This window comes from Glandiceps talaboti, chromosome 6 (genome assembly GCF_964340395.1).
Source record: "Glandiceps talaboti chromosome 6, keGlaTala1.1, whole genome shotgun sequence".
Classification (NCBI taxonomy): Eukaryota; Metazoa; Hemichordata; class Enteropneusta; family Spengelidae; genus Glandiceps; species Glandiceps talaboti.
This window is the reverse complement of record NC_135554.1, coordinates 16,904,701-16,926,871: the sequence shown is the minus strand read 5'-3', so window position 1 is coordinate 16,926,871 and position 22,171 is coordinate 16,904,701. Positions and strand designations below refer to the sequence as shown.

Below are 22,171 nucleotides of genomic sequence, written 5' to 3'. Positions count from 1 at the left end.
TCCAAGACCACTTGATCATCACCCACCATCACCACCGTGGCTACATCACCATCAATAACACCACCTTCAACACTGCCACCGTCACTATATTGTCTTCATTTATCTTTCTATGATCGTCATCATTAACACCTTGATATTATTCTGCAAACGTTTAAATTCAGCACCTATAAGACTGGCACGTATATAATGCCACAATAAAATACTTGGCGGATCAATATTCTCACCGTTATCCTTGTAATCAGTTCTCAATATGAAACCAATCAGACTGTACAGCGTTAAAATCACCTACACGTCTTCTTTAGGTGAGTTAAGTGATGTACAATTTTATGACACAGAATATTAAAAACAAAACAAAATCATATAGTTGGGTTTTTTTTCTGACTGGTGTAAACTTACAGGGAAATAAGTGAAGATTTGACATAAACACAAAAGTCAAAATCGGATTGTTGGGGTGATTTGAGGTATAATTTGTATTCTTTAACTCAGTGAACACCGGTTCACCAATCTTCAAAATCGTTCATTTTTGGCAACCATAAAAGGAAAGGGAATAACGAGAAAGGATAACTGTCACACCTCATGTCATATTAAGAATAGCCTTTCATATCTAACTTATTATCGAACTAGCTTGGTCATATAAAACATGTGAAGAATTGAAAACAGAGTGCAGATACAGGTACAAGAGAGATATTTCCGTTTTCCTACATTATTATTCATGATGCGTGTGTACTGTGTCTAAACTAGAGCTGTAAATACATGTAGATCGTGGGATTGTATGTGTACCATACAACAAAATGGTTCATTGTAACATATTCGTCTACCCTCACAATATGCTAGATCACACAGATGACTCACAACCATCGGCTTTCTTCTGTATAGCTAGGTTATTGTACACACCGAAACCTATACTGCAGAATATTATTTGCCCAACTCTTTCGTGCCATTTATAGGATATGCGGACTATCTAAATATATTAACAATAATTGCGATATTACGTCATAAAACCCAATCTCCAATGAGACATTTATGCTGTCGTTTTTCGTATAATCGGGGAAAAATCAGCGAAGTTTCTAACAACACACTCCTCTCGTTCATTAACCATTACATGATGTTGGTCGAAGTTTTCACAAAATACTTTGTAATGGTTAAATAAAAACGATCATTAATTGTCCACGATACCAGGACACCTAAACTACAGTTGACCCGTCGTTGCATCTCAGTATTTCATGCACATAGTTTCACTATCTATCGTAGAGATGACAAGTTAAAATGAAGATATATCGGAGAAATCCCGTGAGATTCGATGTGCCATCCATCACTCGTGGTCCAAATATATTATGTATGACCAGTTCCGAACGCGTATCTCTACAGACTAATGCGCCAAGGACATCTAAGTAAGTGAAAGGTGATTTTTTTTCTCCACATCAATTTGATGTCTTAGTAGCATTTTGATAATCCCGAATGACCCAAATATTGTTAGAAACACACATGGTAAACGTGACGATAATGTATAATTTTAGTATCTGTCCAGTATTGCTTATTCTTGATATTATTTTATATTGATATGTCCATGGAGGCATCACCTCGGTGAAAAGAATTCCAGCTCTGAAAGTTACAGTAGTCACCTCGTGAAATAGACATGTCACCTATATACGTTATTTTGTCAAAGTGTGTATTATTACAAAGCTGAACATGGCGCCTAGAACATGGCGTCTTTTTAGTGTTATATTAGTTCTACGTTAAGGGCTATTTAATTTTTTCGCTACTCTTGAAATTATATAAGGTGATTGATGACACATCTGTACAAAAAAATCACCTGCTGTGAATAGATAAATGCGTCATCAGTCTTATAATTATAGTTATTTTCATATCAATTTTAATTTGGCTGAGACGAATGTAGGTTTCGAAGCTAATAAAATGAAAAATCATCAGAGTTGATGAACATTCACCCGACCCCACCTAGTTTTTCAGTACCGATACGACCCTAAACTTTTTTTTACGTATTCGAGAAAAAAATAATAAAATCGCAAAATTTTGAAGTCTAGCTAGCAAGAAATAGTGGATGTGGAAACTGACGTCAACTTAAAAAGACAATGTAAAAACTATTCTTCCAATCTGTAATGGCTGTACATCTGATAGGAAGAAATAAACAACACAGAGACCATTTGGAAAACAATGGAAAACCTGAACTAGACACTAACACATGAAAAACAAATAATAAAATAAAATTAAAAATCTACCTACCCCACCTATTTCAAAATTGAGCGCAATCAGAACCACATAATCTTTTTTTATTAGGCCTAAAGTGTAATTTGATACAAGTTGAAGTTGCAGGCATACCAAGTTCACATAGTTCAGAATGTTCATGAAGAAGAACAACCTTTACAGCACTTGTATAGAGATGCTGCCATTCAGAGCATTGTTTTTATCAGTTATAAACAAGTATGTGCCGAAGGTGAAGGTGCCGAGAAGTTTTGGTCCTTATCACACTATCGATATCAAACTAAGTTTCATTTAATACAAAAACGGTAGGAGAGTGCCCAGTGCCTTCGATATAGATTCCCAGCGTCTTTTTATCAGTTTGTTGTCTTAAAATGTAGCAATATGTACATGTATAGAGCAATACGACTAACTTTCACAGACATAAACAAACTGATAAGAACATTGTGGGAACCTACGTCAGAGGCATCCGCTGTTATTTTCTATCAATGTATGTCAGGTTGATTGATAGTGTGAGCAGGAGAAGACGTTTTGGTACCTACAAAGCCAGCTTTAATTGTCCATCACTGATAAAACGATGTACTTATCAGAAGTATCTATAGACAACTGTTGCAAGGGTTCTATAACTGATATGGATGTCTACTGTTTCTGTTTGCGGGATTACAGTATAAACACCATTCCAAGTGCAAAGGAATGGTAATAGCGCTCAATTGAATTTCACTTCTTGAAAATATCATGGTTATTATATAGTTCAGTTAATACGCATATTATAGTGGATAGGAAAGGTTGACACGTTGTACGTATAATGTAAATTGACAACAAAACATAACTAAAGCAATGCTTTGTGTAGTACGAATGTCTTGCGTGGCGGAGCAAAAGTTTGCAGAGTTACTGACAGGCACAGGCATTGAACAATCGGTGGTTGGTGAACCGTGTTGCAGACCCTACAGTGTTCGAGTAATGTAAGTCATACACACCAAAGTGGTGAAATGTTCAGCTTGTGAAATAAATGAAATAGATTGTATTTCAATTTACAGGTTCTTACTAATGAATCAACTAAAAGAAAGTATATCTCTTACTTAGCACCATGCAAGTATAACCCACGGGTGTAATAATACCACGTTGCCCCTGACAACCGATCATTGTGCCTGGTTTTGGGTGTGTATCTTTGCAAATGAGAGATAGGAATGCAGTTGTATAACGAATATCATCAAGTTATCACCACACAAGGAAGGAGCCGCCTCGTTGGATATCCTCTGTACGAATACCCTTATACGATGTACGAATACCCTTAGCCGCTGTACGAATACCCTTAGCAAATGAATCCAAACATAATGTCTAAATCGTCGATATGTATGCCTTTTTTCAGCTTAAAGGGAAATAGCACTCCAAAAAAAGGTATTTCAATAAACCTTGAGTTCTGGAGAGTCATTTCATGATTTCACATCATATACATTTCCCGTGATTGCCGAGAGACATCAAAGTGAAACTCTTGTTCACCTCTTTTGTTCTAGCAAACGTACACTCTTGCATCTCAGGACTGAGATGGCATATGCATATGCATATGTATTAGGTGATTAATAAATATTCCTGACTATTCATCTGAAAGTGATATGCATTTAGAAGATATGAATATTCATTTTTCATCTATTACATATACATGTCTGTTAGGGCTAGGACCACTGCAAGAACAATGAAATTCAATATGAAAAAAAAGTGTTTCAATTTGTATTTGACATCTGGTTCGTATAAAGACACTGTACATCTGTATTAACGTTATCTTGATATTTCATTCTTGCCCAAGTCACGTGTCGATATGACTATGATAATTTATACTAAATGAATTTCCTGTTAGTATTCTATTTGCATATTTGCATAAAATTTGTGTCCCACTTAATCATGTGACCCATGCCTCTGGTAACATTGTGACGGATTTGTTTGGATTGTGAACACTTTTTATTGCCCAGTTCATGTATTATTTAACTTCTGCTCACAATTCATATAACACATTTCATTAATGTTATAAACTAGCCAAGGGGTGATATGAACGTTTCGGCGAATACTACCACGGCAGATTAAATTATAAACATACGAGGCAGTAAATCTTTTTAAGGTGATGTTTTACTCAGAATCTTTTTAACGGCCACTGTTTTCTTTCTTGTGATGTTTATCAATATTAACTCTTTACTCCTTCCCAAGGCAGTCTATTTTGCTTACATTTTATTTACTCCATTTTCAAATACCATACAGCCCAAACAGGATTGGCCCTGTCTAGTTTTCTAGGATCTGCGTACATACAAAGTAGCCTCGAATTGCAAATGGCGATTTGCCATTTTGGTAAATAAATATAAATTTAAATCAATATATTCGTCGCTCACCTCGCACACCAATTACAACTATTGTGTGTACATGACATGACATGACATGACATGACATGACATGACATGACATTACATTACATTACATTACATTACATTACATTACATTACATTACATTACAATAACAATGACGTCATAATGAAAACGAAATTAGTCCATTTTTGATGGAGTGACCATGTATGCTCAAATAACTTTAGGTAGGCAAGAACTAACAATATACGTGGGCCATGCTCACCATTAAACAAAACTCACATTCTGAATGAATGTTTACCTCATCTTAATACTCATGCCGATAATGTTTACTCAATTATACCATGGTCTGATTCTGGTCAGTTTATGTTTACTGGCATTACAACCTTTGTTATTGACAATTCAAAGCTCGTGCATGTGTGAATTTCAATAAAATCATACTATCTGATTAAGAGCGGCGTTTGAATGAACGCCTTATTTAGAAACATTTTAAGTCATGCGAAGGAGAGATAACCATGCCCCACTTTATCTGTCACTACTTTCGTCTAAGGTAATCCTTCTCTGCTTCAGATCTTCGTGAGCAGAATTCACGTACTCGGTAGAATTAATCACAAGTTATAGATATACTATAGCTACTTGGCATTAATAACTGTCAGATTTTGCAGTACCGTCCATATGTGTCATTAGAAAGGATCATTAAAAGCTGTGCACACAGAAAATAAGAGCCAATTAAAGACACACCTACATACACATACACAAACACAGACACAGACACATACACATACACATACACATACACATACACATACACATACACATACAGGCACACACATACATACATACATACATACATACATACATACATACATACATACATACATACATACATACATACATACATACATACAATGTACATACATACATACATACATACATACATACATACATACATACATACATACATACATACATACATACATACATACATACATACATACATGTACATACATACATATACTTTATTTTTACAGTTTCAATTTCATTGTACACAGCATGATAAAGTATTCATAACTAGTACCTAACTGTTGACTAGCATAACTGAATAGATAAGATATGAGAACGTTAAAGTATAACATACCTAGATGTGGTTATAATTTTGTGTCATATTCAATAATTTATAGCTCCCTTGGCAGACAACTACTAATACCTGTCATTTTCCGATGACTCAGTGACGAGTTTCCTATTAAATTTCAATGAAGTTAATATTGTCATGGGACTAAATTCTGTCACAGAAACGTCATTTCTATAAATTATAATTAAAATGATACATGGTGAAATCACTTTTTACATAACATGCTGTGTATTGTTTATGTTGGAGGAATTTGGAGTATGTCCTGTAAAAAAACTCTAGTCTTGAGACTTTATTGATAGTTGTGGATTTTCAAAGGTCATGATATGAATTCGGTTTTTTTTCAAACACCGATACATATGAACACCGTACACTCAGATTGCGATTTACGTCGATTAAAGGTGTTGGGAATTGTCTAGAATTATAGGAATGCGATGGAGGGGTGGAGGGACATTTAAAGAGAAACTGAGACAGACAGACAGACAGACAGACAGACAGACAGACAGGCAGGCAGACAGACAGACAGACAGACAGACAGACAGACAGACAGACAGACAGACAGACAGACAGACAGACAGACAGACAGACAGACAGACAGACATATAACCAGGGCAACACTGTTTAACTGAAATACCAACAATACCAATATGGGATATGAAATTATGATTGTACTCATTAAAGATGGAATATGTACAGCGCACTTTTCCGGAAACTCTCAAAGTTAATGATATGTTTTGTTTTGTGTATATATTTAAACAAATGACAAAGTGATCACCGAAGATGATTTTAGTACGTCTCGTATAATTCGTAGTTGAGCGAAATAAGTGTTAAAAGCAAGTCGAGATGTTATGCACACGAGACGCAACTGACATGCTGATATGCTAACTCGATGTACCCTGGGAAAGGCTTAATTTTGGTTTGAGTATTTCTTATTCGTACTACCCATCATAGTCATCATCATCATCATCACCACCACCACCACTACCACCTCCACCATCGTCAGTATTGCTACAACGCTTGCAGACTTACCTAGATCCTACGAGCTGCAGCCATGACTACCTCAACCCTACTCTATCTGGGTACGGGTAAGTCCTGCATTATTTTATGCTTTTTTGTGTGTATGTGTGTGTGCAAGATAATGGTGACATATTCTACTAAGTATTTTCAAATAATGTTACTAAATTGCGCGAATACTTACGATGAAATACGTGAAACACTTGTAGGTAAATTTACGAAAAAACAGTACGTTTGAAGTACCTTTGTTTATTTAAAACGTAGAGAGCGAATTCTTTACTATGTAATGGCTGCATTTTCATGTTGAATGTCTGTCAGAATAAAAATTTAAAAAAAAAAACAATCGGTGAACTACGTGCACCAAAAGACAGTGATGTGTTATACTCTACTTTCTGTTCAAGTTAACTTCGTTAACATCATATGACTATTTTAAACGCATCAAATGAATCAATAAAGCATTGATTCATAATGATACGAAGTGAGACTGAAATGTGGAGGACGATATGGGGGGGGGGGGTAAAAATCTTTACGAACCACAATTTCCTTCTAAAAGTAAATGACGGGTTTCGTCATTAATGGCCTGAAGTAAACTAGGAGGAGAAGTCCAATGATAATGTTATGGATCAACTTACCCTTACAGCAAAACAGAATTTGTAAAAATCAAAACCCAACAGATTTGTCGGCTAAATTACCAACTGTACTGAATTTTACCATGGCATTTTTTACGATAAATACGTGTTGACGGCAAATGTATGCAACGGGTATGAAGTACCCAAACTTTCAACATTGAATGTTTAATTGTGTTACACTTCAGAAGGCTGTATAAATAGTCTTCAATATAATCTACGATTTGTGTGTTGTGTTACGTATCTACGGACAATACTAAGTCCACTACGACACAAGGCAAAAAGACTTTTTCGTCAAACAGTGAGAGTAGTTTTACTCTTTGCCACAACCAGTCTAGTTTCCTATATTAGGCGGTAGTTGTTAAGCAATTTGACTACAAAGTGTTGTATTTGTATTTTATTTGGTAATAAGACCAGTTCGGGTTACCTGTGACATCTTGTGTGTATTTTCTTTCTTATGTATCCATGTCCGTACCCCATCATGTACTTCATTAAAAAACCTCTATTTTCGTGTCATGTGTATGTGTGTATGTATGTATGTGTGTATGTATGTATGTATGTATGTATGTATGTATGTATGTATGTATGTATGTATGTATGTATGTATGTATGTACGTATGTATGTATGTATGTATGTATGTATGTATGTATGTATGTATGTATGTATGTATGTATGTATTGCGTGAGTGCGTGTGTGTGTATGTATGTTTGCATGTGTGTATGTATGACAGACAAAGAGGGAGGGAGGGGTGGGCAGACAGTCTTAATATATGACAGTCAAATATATATACACTAAGAAATGGGCTGCTGTACAGTACTAGGTATGCACACATATACTGACTGTGACAGATGGCAGAGCTAGAGAAAGAGATAAGGGTACACCAAAGCTACTGTACTCTGAAATCACTCATGCGGCGAAGGCTTTCCAGCCAATCTCGATGAAAGCCCATCAATTTATAGAGATAGTCTGTGAGAGACCTGGACGAGTATATTCAGCTATTCCGGAAATTAAAGTAAAAGACATTGTCTCATGTAAAATAATTACAGGATAAGGGCCCGGATCACTTGCTTTTATAAAACATTGAATCAATCTGGCATGTTAAAAGTAGACATGAATGTAATTTTATCTCAAAATACCATGTCGATGGTCCTTTAATTCTATAACGCCTTGTCTGTGTTTTCGGCCCTGCACACGGACCTTCGTCAGAGATCTAAAAACGACATCACAAACGTTGAGTTTGTTGATTAAACGAAGACCAGTCTCAATTTCACTTCGCTAGTTTTGGTTTTCAACGTTTCATTTAGTCAGGGGTTTTTTTTCACATATCCCACCTATTCTGACTTTTTGTACTTACCTTTTTTTACACAGTTTCACATTTACTATTTCAAAATATGCGAGTAACAGAATAAATCTCGAGTTGTAGTAAATTTGGATCTTTCAAATTTCCCCCAAATCGTTCAGATTTGCCAGATATTTCACACTAGCTATCGATAAGATAACTGTTATATTTTCTTGATCTGTTTAACTGCTATTTCACGTACATGACATTAACATTATCATTGCATGACCTTAACTGATAATAAATGTTGAGAATTCTTCTGAAATAGCCAAGACATCATTTAATATGGTAGCCGTGATGGGGGTACATTTCTACTCATTATGCTCGAAAATGGGGGTCACTGTATTATCCAAAAAGATATTCTAACTACCCATTGACCTGTCCTCTATGTAAGAAGCTGAACTAAATATACTTCTCAGTAAGCCCTAGTTATGCGATGACTTGTTATTGCGTGTTGACAAGGGACCAACTTTATAAGGTCGTCACGTCCTGCAGAGAATCCCGTACGGACAAATAAAACTATGAATTCAAAGTAATTATTAATTAATTTTGAATAATGGCTCCTTATTTATCATTCATCAGAGAATTGGTCTTTTATCATACAATATTTGATATCTCAACGGGGGAAATTTAACGAGAGTTAACCTGTCTGACTGAAACTCACCTCGATGACAGTTATCGGTTTCACATTAATTTCTAAACGCCATCTTTGAAACTATAAGCCAAGGCCTCCCATACTTTGGTTCTTTGGACTTTTCTATCAAGTGAATTTTTCGGTTGCATTAAAACAAATTTGAGTCATGAAATTGAAACAACATTATTAAGGGAACGAAGAGAATTTACAAAGAGGTGACTTGTTCAAATTTTTCTTAGCCCCTTCGCGCTCTCAAGAAATTCATACCCTCGCTCATGAACCCAAGCATTTTCGTAGCCCCCCTCCCCTCCCCACAATGGCTACACAGAGATTGATGTGTGCAGTCTTCCCACAATGAGCACTTTATTAAAAACAAGGCATAAAATTTCAAACCATACACATTAGTGAAATCTATAGAGTACTTGAACATTATCTTCAATGTTTTACTCTCAGCACATTATTAGTCTGATCTCAGAGTGAAATGAAAGATAACTAAGCTGTTGTACCGCCAATGTGCACTACGGAAACGAGCAGAATGTACGACAAATGGAGGATGGCTGAGTAGAAAATCAATGGGGCCATGAACATTCTTATAGTCTGAAAGGGGAATTTGAAATATTCTGCTCTTTACTTGTGATTTTTGTCGCCAAATCAAACCTTAACTGCAGTCATTTACAAGTGAACATTTGAGACATGTCTTGAGGCTTTGCCATAAAAATTGATGCACCTTAAAAGCGTCAGATGGTATGTATTGGCTACCCTAATGTTTTACTATATATGCCAATGTCCAATCATAGTTTGTAACAAAGAAATCGACCTACCTACCAAAAATGATGGGCTAGGTTGCCCGTTGAACAGATTCATTTTTCCCTGACTTAACAGCACATGAATAATTTGAGATACTTCTTTTTAGCATTCCACCACGAGGAAGGTTACATTGCACCGAGTAACGTTTTGGGATCGTATGTTCATGCAATGATGTATGAGGAGTGAGGTGCATATTTCTCTCCACCTGTCTCCAACTAAAATTACGTAAAACAAATTTTCAAATCAGTAGTACCCCTTAAACAAAGTCGTATAATTACGTTTAACATTTAAAACGCTGAAGGGCTATATTTATATGTTCGATGAGAAATCTGAAAACTAGGGTCTAAAATACGGTTTCTAAACGACCCCCCCCCCCCTGTAAGAGTAATGAATGCATCCTTACTTACATTTAATTGTTCAAATGTGGCTAACTAAAGGCAGGGTTTTGAACTTGAACACAATGGTTACCATGGTTACTGGATTTGTTTTAGAACATATGACTAGATTACCTACAAGATCGCCTCAGGCCCTAGTATTGAAAATAGTTTGTATTCGCAGTCGCGACTCTCTCTCTCTTGGGAAAAAAAGGTTATATACCGGTCATGTTGTCAAGTGTAATTAAGTTTAGTAAGACAGCCTGACTGATAGACCAATCTACTATCATACAATTACACCGAGATAGATGGAGCGACTCGAAAAAACAGTAATTATCAGACATGCGAGAGTCCCTGATGCTCAGGCACAAATTAACAAAGGGATCAGTGCACTGTTGATAGCAATAAATTAGACGAGTTTATACATCCCCGTTATATAAATGGTAAGAGATGACAGCAATTGACATGACTAGTACACTTTGGTGAATGTAAGTTTACGCCATACATTGTCTGTTTCACGAAGACGAGATAATGTAAACGACACAAGTACGTGCGACACAAATCCAAATTATCTATATATTACTATATATTGCAAATAAACTAGGTTCCATTTATAGAAACGAATACTTAAAAGAAATTCAAAACTATTCACCACCGTAATGTATTTGCAGACCAGTTTACGTAATTGTTAATGAAATATTTGACTAGAGAATACTCGGTAGACTGCATATACCTCCAGATATAACCCAACGATATTCTCGAGGGTTGGAGTTCGATCGACATGTTGTCACTAGTAATGCTTCTGTTTAAAAGTATTCGTGAAGGACTTGCGCTTTAGATAATATTACGATATTTTTTGCAAACTAAGCTGTATTCATACACGTGTTAGTGTGTTTATCTATCTATCTATCTATCTATCTATCTATCTATCTATCTATCTATCTATCTATCTATCTATCTGTCTGTCTGTCTGTCTGTCTGTCTGTCTGTCTGTCTGTCTGTCTGTCTGTCTGTCTGTCTATCTGTCTGTCTATATATCTATCTATCTATCTATCTATCTATCAGCATGATATTCAGCATGATAACTACCCTTACTATATTCAGACTCCTGTTACCAGAGTTTGTAGGTATATTTACTTCAATCTCCCATTGTATGTAATTTTGACTTCATTTTTACCTCCCGTAAGAGTACGGGAGGTATTAAAAGGGGTATGTCTGTCTGTCTGTGTGTATGTCATGTGTCCGTCTGTGTGTGTGTGTCTGTCTGTCTGTCTGTCTGTCTGTGTCACCATTTTCTTAAAAACGGCTGGCTCCATTATAATGAAATTTAGTACATATAATGTTTGGGGTAATGGCTAGTGTTGAGTAGTTTTTGAGCGAGATTTGTTCATGTTAATTAGGGAAATTTGCATATCAATAAAATCAACTAATTAGCAATAACTTAAGACTGCATACTTCAATTTCAATATAATTTAGTATATTTGTTAAACATAACAACATACATTTGTCCTATAAAATTTGTTGATATACCTTACAGCGTTAATGAATTATTAATTTTTCATTTCTATAGTTGTTAGTGTGTTGTACAATTCGCTGAGACGTAGTATAGTGTGTGTGTGTTTGTTTGTGTGTTTGTTTGTTTGTTTGTTTGTTTGTTTGTTTGTTTGTTTGTTTGTTTGTTTGTTTAAGAATTAAATGATAATAATAATAATAACAATGTTGATATTACATTACCAGACCAGATTTATACTGAATGCCTCCCGTAAGGTAACCACTAATTATGCAAACTCATTAAACTAAAAAAACTATGGTAACAGACTTTTTTTGGACAAGCGTGCTTTCTTAGGTTAATGTATTTGCGCAAAATTATACATAATTTGAAGAGTGCATGATACTGCTTAATTACTGAATATCGTTCATTGTTTAAAATACTCATTAAAGGTAAAAGGTGTAGCAACAAACTTCATAGGACAGGTGCGTATTATTACCATATGTACCATATTATACGAAATTTGAAGCTTGCATTTTTATCATACAGCCTAGTTGCCTAAAATCATTAAGTATGCAAATTTTTCATTAAAACTGTAAGCTATATCAACAAATTTGATAGGACATATCGACTTTGTTGTGGTTAACGTATGTACTAACTGATATATGCATTCTTATGATATATCTTAATTACCAATTATTAATCATGCAAATTAGTTATTAACACTGTAAGGTACATCAACAACTTTATAGGGCATATAAAGTTTGTTATGTTTAATGTATGAAGTAAATTGTATTGAAATTGAAATATGCAGCCTAATTACCGAAAATAATTAATTATGCAAATTTAACAGCTATGAATCAATGTATTAATACCAACGTTCTCTTACGACCAATCAATTTTCATCTGTAAAGAATCAAATCAACCCGTGTTGTGCCATGGTTGATATTCATTTACACTTATTCGAGTTCCTGGCTACTTTTGTAACCATGGCGACTAGATCCCATGCAATACAGAGACGGAGTAGCTTGGTATGGTATATACAAGTAATGATTTCTATTTATAAATTATATGTACTTCTGGCCAGATTATAATGCAGAGGCTCACCAACCTTTTGGATTTGGAGTAAAATAACTTGAATCTCTTCGACGTTGTTATATTTTGAAGAACACACTTTTAAAACATTAATCTGTAATAAAATGCAAGGTACTACTAGAAGTCTTCTACAACCGTTATAAATTGCCTGTTCATTACTTAATTAATTAATGGTTAGTCAACCATTTTCAGAAGATGGTAATTGCGCTGGTCAACCATCGAGGCACTGCGTGCCCTGGGAAGTGTAAAATCCGCGTTACAGCATGTCGCTAAGTTGCAAAAGTCCATATATTTAAAGATCGTTCACGTTCGAATATGAAAATAGAATTATAAAAATTTCTCATAGGTGAAATTTGGGCCTACGTTTTCGTCTGACGGTTGACAATTCTTACGTCAACATTACAAATTCTGACAATTTGACAATCAAAACTTGACTATCATATTACTCAACCTGGTGCAACTTTTCTATGCTCTAATTACTATTCCAATTACATTCCTGATCACAAATTCTATTGTGCTTCCCTTGCTGCCTATAACATGATCTCTTGTGTTAATAATTAAATTCAAATTTACATGTCATAAGTTGTTATGGGAGGACAGGACAAAAAATGAATTACGGAAACCACCTTCAAATTTGACAGAAAGGTAGTCATTTTCAAAATGATGGCATTAATCTTTGTTCCCCCTACCCCCACCCCACCCCCACCCCCAAGGAAAATAGAAACATGTTCGCAATCACAATTTTAACGAAAAGGGGGACAAACGGAACATTTCTCTTTTTAAAAAATACTCCGATCGTTGACTTTGGAAAATTGAGGACAATGTGGTTGACTTGCGCCCTCATCGACCAAGACCAACCACTCTATTCAACTTTGCATGTTTACAAAGATTTCTGCCAATTTGCCACAAAGAAAAAAAAACCGAGAATTTAAAGAACTCCAACTAGATATAAGGCCAAATGAAAAAATCTGTGTGGTTCCGATAACGCCCAATTTCAAAGTAGGGTGGGTAGGTAAGATTTTTATTTTATTTTTTAGAAAAAAAAATTTATATCTATATTTTTTGTCAGGTTCATATTTTGTTTTCCGTTGTTTAGCTAGCACCCATCCATATGGCCTTTGGGTCACACGCGGCGATGACATGATCAAATCTCACTATTTCTCGCGTGACTTTTGCAAATAATTTCTATTTTTCGATAATTGAATTCTCTCTAAAAAAAAATTTAAAAAAAAGAAGTTTAGGATGGGAAGTAAAAAAAACTAACGAGTTACCGGAATCAGACAATTTTATTTTGGCCTAATTGTTAAAATAAAAAAACAATATGAAATATTTATTACTAGCACCACCGCAACCATTTCGTCATATCTCCGAGTGATATCTATTTCCTTAAAGAATGACAATTTAATGTTTTTTATTCTTTTTCGACTAGTAATTGTGTTGTTACACTATGCAAAATCAGCTGACGATCTTAAGACTACTGGCGACAATCTGAAAAAGATAATTGAAGACAGTTTCAGTCAAAGTAGAGACCATGAAGACGCAATGGAATATCATATCAAGGCTCAAGAATACATTCAGACAGCGTTCAAAGACAGTGGAATTGAGACAGAATTGCAGAAATTTGCCAGTGATGTTGAAGAGGTAAGGAAACGCATCGCCGTAGACCACATGCCGCTTTACAGCAGCGTCGTAAACACCGGCCTATCCGCCAAGAGGCCGTGGTTTCATTCATATGTAAAAGCAGTATTTATGACCATGGCCGGCTTTGTACATCAACACTACAACCAATCATATTATCTCATGCATACCACATGACACACTTTGCCGTGGCATGATACGTACACTGAAAACACAATCTATGTGTCTTTTTTAACAGAAAAAAGGCACAAATGTGATTGGTGTAATGAAAGGAAGCCGAGCTGGTACAGCCGACGACTCAGTTATGTTGATTGGTGGCCATTATGACACGACGAGAAAAACCCCTGGAGTTGATAACAATGGGTCCGGTTTGTCAGCTATAATTGAAGCCTTAAAAAGTCTTAAGGCTTCAGGATTCAGCTGTAAGAATACGATTCTGTTTGCTGCATTCGACTTGAAAGAAAATGATGGTGAGTTACTTTCTTTAAGTTCAATAATATATAATACCATGTTCTGCCAAAATGCTTCTTAATTGTACGACACTTGAAATACCAAACCCTTCTTTTTCCTTTCAGACATTAAGGGATCCACATTTATTATTTAAGTATACATATAGACATTGACAATCTCAATTTATCAGTCATCCGGCTGATGATCGAAGAAGCGTGAAAATACGAGAAACGATATATAGTATCTTATATATGTATATATATATGTAAGATACTTTGGAGGCAGAGCAAAATAAAATAGATAATATAAGATAGATTGTATATATGTCATTATTTCATAACATAATAGTTGCGTTTGTTTATTCACAGAAGCGACATGTAAGAATGGAACATGTGGTAGCAATGAATTCGTAAACAACTGGCTTAAAACTTATCTGGCTGACAACTCTGCGAAATTCCAAGGTGCGATTATATTGGACACCATAATGAATTATGATAACACCGAAACTTCCCAGAATTCATTCCTAACAGGCGACGTAAGTATACTTAATGGCAACGAAAGCCAAGCTGAACGCTTTTGGCTGAAAAGTATGGGATTTATAGCCTGGTAGTTCTATGTCATGACAACGTGCTTTGACGTCATTAGTTCTGCAGTACTCTACTGATATTTCAGTCGAAGTGTTCAAATTCGTGTTACATATAAATACGTTGTTCAGGCCTTTAAATTTGCAGAAAGCATGCGTTTATTCAAGCTGAATATAAGATCACTCTTTGCTCAAGGAAAAAACTGTGTACCTGACGATAATAGTATTTTAGTAACGAATGTTTTCGGTGCTTGACGTGATTCAGCGTTACCGCAAAACTGTATCTGTGGACCGTTTTACGGTAATATTACATGAAATGGACATTTTACTTCACCTGTAGGAATTTGTGTCGTTCAATGAGGAGATGACCACAAATAAGATGAAGGGAAATTTCCTTTTCTGCACCAGTCGTTCCGCTGACAGTCAGTTAACAGACGCAGTCGTCGAGCAATGGGGAGAAGACGCAGACTACAAATTTATGAAAGTTCAGATTCCAATAGAAGGTATGTATCTTACCAACATGTACCCGAATTTCAAAGCCAATAAATTCGCCACCTCCTATAAAAAATAATCGCAAAATTTTACGAAATGTTTGCGAAATTGTATACATTTCTTCTCACGAAAAAGGTGATTCTATAGAATTATCCTTGTCATATAAACTGTAATCACACTTCTGACGAAAGAAAATATAGGGCCAAAACAGATGGCTTCAAAAAGGTACAGTTGCATTTTCTAAGAGGTCGGTAAAATTAGCAGAATTGAATACGATGGTGACGTACGGTGGCCCACAGGTGACATAGGAACAATACATTTGTGGAAGAAATGATTAATTTTTTGAGAGTAAAATATTTAGTACAAGGATAAAATTGTACTAAATATTTTGCTCTCAAAAAATTAATTATTTCTGCCACAAATGTATTGTTTCTATGTCACCTGTGGGCCACCGTAGTGACGTCACTGGGATCATTACTGATATAAAAAAATACACCACAACTATTCGATTAATTGAAATGGGTATTATTCATGTTAGGGTTGGAGAGTTTTGGCGGGGTGATTTTGACGACACTTAATACATCAATTTCTGCCAAACCAATCCAATAGTAATTGGAAATCCTATACAATTTTGATGAAAACATCAACTTCAAACAATAAGTCTACACAACCTGAGTTTTACATTGTATGATACTGTATCATCTGTAGGTCGTCCCACAGAAGAACAAAGTTCGAAGTACGAATTTTTGTTGGATAGCGATCACAGATCATTCTGGAATAATGACCAGCCCTACAAAGCCATTTATCTCACTGATACTGGTAAGTGATTGGATAGAATCCTAGTAATTGGAATTCAGCACAAGTTTGATTCAATTTCAGACTAATTTTTTTTTCTAAAACTTTGCATGGGTTTTCTTTCTTTAATTTCAAATCTTAAAACGTACATATTTCATCAAAATTTAACTGTTGAAGTGGTTGAGTCTCAATTTTTATGAGGGTGTCCTGTATGGTTTAATTTGTTGTTTTTAATCAAACTGTTGTGATTTTATGATGTGATGCAAAGAACAATTTTTGTGTATTCTTTTTTTCTGGATCATATTTTTAACTCTTGTAATTTGTTTTGTACAGACCGTTAGTACATGTATTGTGTAATGGTCTTTAAACAATAAATTATTATTTAATATTATAATTATTATTATTCTTTACCTAAGGCTATGTCACTGACAAACCCCATTCGGGGTATTTATACATGACTGAGGAGACTGTCGGTGTTTTTGATAAAAATTACCAAGTATACCTGTCTTGGCCACGCCCTGCATTGACAGTTAGTTGATAAAGTTCAGCTACTGTGTACAGAAATAATAAGATATCATTCTCCAATATGTGTATACGTTCAACCAAGGAAAATACGAGTGACCTAATGCCCTTGTCCAACTTAATGAAGATATTGGATAATAACATCATTATACCAGCACCAGTACTATCAAAGAAAAATCGGGGGTAATAATGGCAATTTTGAACGTTTTGACTCATACTTCGAAGACAGCAGAACCAGTGACGTAGGTACGCGTTGTTGTGACGTAGAACGACCATAGTATATATTCTATACTTTTGTTGGACTTGGCTCGTGCATGGTATAATGGGTATTATGAGTGGAGATCTTTAATAACTTGGGTTTTGGTATTATATTATGGATATCATGAATAATCGAAAGAGTCAATTGAGTTCCAGTTCGTCATTTCATACCTGACATTTCTTTATATATGTTTTCAGCCCTGCATCGAGGAGTCATGCGTAGCTGTTATCATAGAAGTTGTGATAACTCCACAACAATGCTAACTGACCAAAATCTGTTATTTGCCGCCAAAACTACGCAGACGATAAAAAATACATTGGCTCAACTGGCTGTGTGTGAATGTAAGTTAGTATACTGCATTAAAATATACAAATATGTACATATAGTCTCTTAATATCATCTTCCCGACACACTGAACATATCCAGGCCTGTTGGGCAGTGTTGAAAAGATGTGCAGTGAAATAAGTTGTGAAATGTTGCTGAAAATATTTCCTTGGAATTGGAATTGACTTTGAATTTTCAACCAAAGTGTGTGTATGTGTATGGTTGTTTGTTTGTTTATTCCTAATTTCAGAGTGTGTGTTTGTGTGTGTATGTCTGTCTGTCTGCCTGTTTGTTTGTTTGTTTGTTTGTTTGTTTGTTGAAATTTTCAACCTAATTTCAGAGTAAGCGTGTGTTTGTGTTTGTGTCTGTGTGTCTGTCTGTGTGTGTGTCTGTCTGTCTGTATATTTGTTTGTTTGTTTATTTAACATACATTGTTAAAATGAATGACACTGTTTAGATGGACTCAAACTCTCGACGCTTGGAGGCGCTGTCATTAAAGTGGCCATATGGATGAGAAACGTGATTTCGCAAATCTAAAAACAGATATTCAATTCTATCCATATAACCATTTTGTTGGATAGTCTGTGTCTCTAGCAATGCATATATTTAAACCTTTAGTACCATTTTATTTCAATTATTCTTTTATCATAAATTCAAAAAATCAATCATAGAAATAGCCATCCCCGTTGTTTATTTATAATTCTAAAATAATTAAACACAGAAAATGACTTGACTATTACTTGATCTTAGGTTGATACAGTGTATGGTTTTTTTTTCGCTTCTTACAGCAACGTCCGCCGCCAGTGGCATTTATTCCATCCACGTGCTCCTAATGATGGTTGTCAGTGCAGTGGCATCGTACATGTCTGTATGAGAACCTAATACGCTTTTTCAACCTGTGCTGCTGCAACATGTTGTATGTTTCCGTCGTTGGTCGTATGAACACCGTCCTGGTTGCTCCTAGTCAGGGCTGTTGTGTGATTGAAGTTGCCGCGACTTCGTATACCTTCCTATGGTAATTTCTTATCTTCAATGTTGACACGTGGTGGATTCAAACTATTATCAGTCCACTGAATACTAAATGTGCAAACGTATAGGTATGTTAATATTCGGCACACTTTGTGGTGTAGTTGAAAAAAAATTGCTCGTGCATATGCACTCAAAATCATTAATATGGGACATATGCTGTTATGCCAACCTACAGTGTCAATATAAGACAAGGCTGGCATCTTTATGACGATCAATACTTGGTCTGAATTATTACGATTAGATTACATATATTAGATTAGATTAGATTGGGTGATGAGATAATGATAGAGACGCGGAGTCTCTTGATATCTTACTGAGAATACTGAAATTATTTGATCATATTAATATGACGTCATCGTACTCCTCCAACGTATTTCATTAAAAGTTTGTCTATTATTCCGCTTCCTGTATCATGTTCCAAATTGACATAATTCTAAATTATCGACACTCCCGTTGGTAAAATTTAATAGATGCTTTATTCATACCATTTGAGAAGGGTTTGAAAGACGGTCATTGTTTCAATTGTTCAACATAATTTACTAATTGTTGTAAGTACAGAATGGAAACGGTCAGTTGTTGAATATATTGAGACGTTTTAGCACAATCATTAAGAATAAAGTTACATTTGCCAACCAGCTAAAAGCGATTTGAAAAGTGATACCAAGTACATTGATATTCTGCCATTTGAGTGACGTTTCACTTTTCTATGGAACAGTTCTTTTACGATTGATTTGCAATTTAGTATGAGAAACGTATAACCGACGGCAAAGAATTATGTAACTCCTTTGGTTTAAGAAACCTTCATGACGTGCGCATGCACCTACCCAGCATAATTTATGCAAATGTATAGCGCATGTGCACTGAAAAAAGCTTCTTTGTGCATCGTACATCAGCAGAAACCATTCAGACCACATGTTCCTGTTGATTTGTTTCCCTGCTTTATTTGACTTTGTCTATGACCAAATCCATAACTATTGAATTATTTAAGTTCAGCTCATTATATTCAGAGCAAGCAAGTGAATACTATGACAGAATACTTTTTAAGTAATCGATTGATTTATAAAACACAAAGATCTAGAAAAGATTGTCATGTTCTTCCATCAATCTGATTAAAATCTGATGTGGTAAAAGAGACCAGATACCTTTATTTACCTCTGTTTCCATCGTTTTGTGTCGTTTGTTTTGTTCCAACTCTTTTTAGTGGTCTGAGGTTCCAAGTGATCGCCGCCTTCCCGCCTTCGTGGAAAGGCAGCAATCACGCGGAACAAAACAAACGACACAAAATGATGGACATATAGAGGTAAATAAAGCCATCTAGCAGCTTTTACCACATCAGATTTTAATCAGATTGGTTCTTCCATGTTCCTCGAACTGTCTGCCATCCTGATCAATATATGTTATATTAAGTGCACTGTGTTCTTCTCTATGTTCGTATAAAAGGAATAAAGGTCAAATCTCACTTTGTCTAAACTAGTATGAGTCTGTCTGTGATATTTCAAGAGTTAGTTTGGAGCTGTAAGTAGATTGTCGCATAAAACTCGGACAACACAAAACTCACAACATAGAAAGACAAGTATGCATGAACACACACAATCACATTGACTAAAGGTCATTTAAAGGAAAGTCCAGTCGGCCGTTAGTACTCTTACATTGATTACTGCTATCAACCTGCATATGATTTTGAGTTATACACGAATACCTCGATAACATACCCAACTGTGAAATTTTGTATTGAAGCCCCTCTGCATTTGACACGTGTTTAATTCATTTTGGGGATTGTCTGCAATAATTTATTGGACAAAATCGTGTGATGGCCTCGCATTTATCCTAATTACGTCGACTTGACACTATTATACATTTGTTAAGACAAAGAGGCTGGAGTATATAATAATAACTTTGGCTGTATCTCGATCCATCAAACAACACGAAATGGAATATTTACTTCAAGGGACACATAATTATATTAACAGACGCCATCTTTACTTGAAAATATAGTCGACATAGCATTCCCTAAATTCAATCTTGACACTATACAATGCCATTTAAGACATGTACAGATGATCATATAACAATAACTACACTCTCAAAACCAATGAAGACGAGACAAGTCACTGGCTGCAAAACTAGAAGTCACTTACCATGTAGAGTAGTAGAACCTTAAAGTGGCCATATGGATGAAGACTGGGTATTTATTTTGGAATTCCATCATGGCTTCCTACTTCTGCTGTCTACATTTCTGGTAGACACGACATTTTAAATGATTGAAATGCAGGATAATAAATTTAAAACTCATTCATATTGTGTTTCAGTACATGTTTAATGCACCAGCTTTGTTTCCCTCCACGAAACACTGTCTGATGCCAAACACATTAAGAGTCGTATAGGTTTATTTTGATTTTCATTGTTTGTTCAAAAGGTATTTAAAGTGAAATGTGCATAGAAATGATGACAATATTTTTGTTTCAAAATGGGGCGAACACATGTTGATGAAAACTAAATGTATAGTTAGTACAAATGTAGATTGAATGATAAAAGATAACCCACTAAGTTTAATCGTGTCCATGTGTCATATAGAATTTCTGACATACTGGTGTGAATGACAAATTGCTAATAGGTATTCATTAATGATAGTTTCAGTCAGCAAAAATAGCGCCAATGGTGTTGTAGCACAACTGTATACTGTATATTGCAACTGTATGCGTGTTGTTGTTTTCACATGCAAATGAGAACTGGTTGGTCTCAACAAAACTTAACTCAAGGGGTTTCCGAAAGTTGTAATTTTTTAAACATTTTATACACACCATAATTGTACTTTTAGTATGGACATTATCTTCGTTGCTGGGTCAATTAAGTCAATTCTTTTGAAAGTTTATCCACTTGCCGAACCACCCACGTTGTTATTTTTGAAATATACATCACAATTTCACTGTTGCTTTTTGGATTTTTATTCACCTGCCCAACCATCCTGTTTTATCTTTGCAATATACACACATGTTGCTAGGCAT

General features: G+C 35.3%; 1 protein-coding gene across 2 annotated transcripts; it reads left to right on the top strand.

The window, feature by feature from the left end:
- Nucleotides 1–6,619: 6,619 nt before the first annotated feature.
- On the top strand, nucleotides 6,620–20,639 carry LOC144436214 (uncharacterized). 2 transcript variants are annotated; one of them, XM_078124944.1, is made up of 8 exons: nucleotides 6,620–6,774; nucleotides 14,504–14,715; nucleotides 14,951–15,182; nucleotides 15,531–15,697; nucleotides 16,086–16,248; nucleotides 16,946–17,056; nucleotides 18,011–18,154; nucleotides 18,926–20,639. In XM_078124944.1, the coding sequence occupies exons 1-8, from the start codon at nucleotides 6,747–6,749 to the stop codon at nucleotides 19,009–19,011; spliced, it is 1,143 nt and encodes a 380-aa protein (XP_077981070.1). In that variant the 5' UTR covers nucleotides 6,620–6,746; the 3' UTR covers nucleotides 19,012–20,639. The 2 variants fall into 2 exon arrangements, with proteins under 2 accessions (XP_077981070.1, XP_077981069.1); XM_078124943.1 differs by having other exon boundaries at nucleotides 6,620–6,780.
- Nucleotides 20,640–22,171: the final 1,532 nt, after the last annotated feature.

What these genes read in the sequence shown, in the direction of transcription:
- LOC144436214 (XM_078124943.1), top strand. Translation starts at nt 6,747, where the DNA reads ATGACTACCTCAACCCTACTCTATCTGGGTACGG. An exon ending in ATTCATTCCTAACAGGCGAC is followed by an intron (nt 15,698 to 16,085) that starts GTAAGTATACTT and finishes CTTCACCTGTAG; the next exon opens with GAATTTGTGTCGTTCAATGA. An exon ending in CATTTATCTCACTGATACTG is followed by an intron (nt 17,057 to 18,010) that starts GTAAGTGATTGG and finishes ATATGTTTTCAG; the next exon opens with CCCTGCATCGAGGAGTCATG.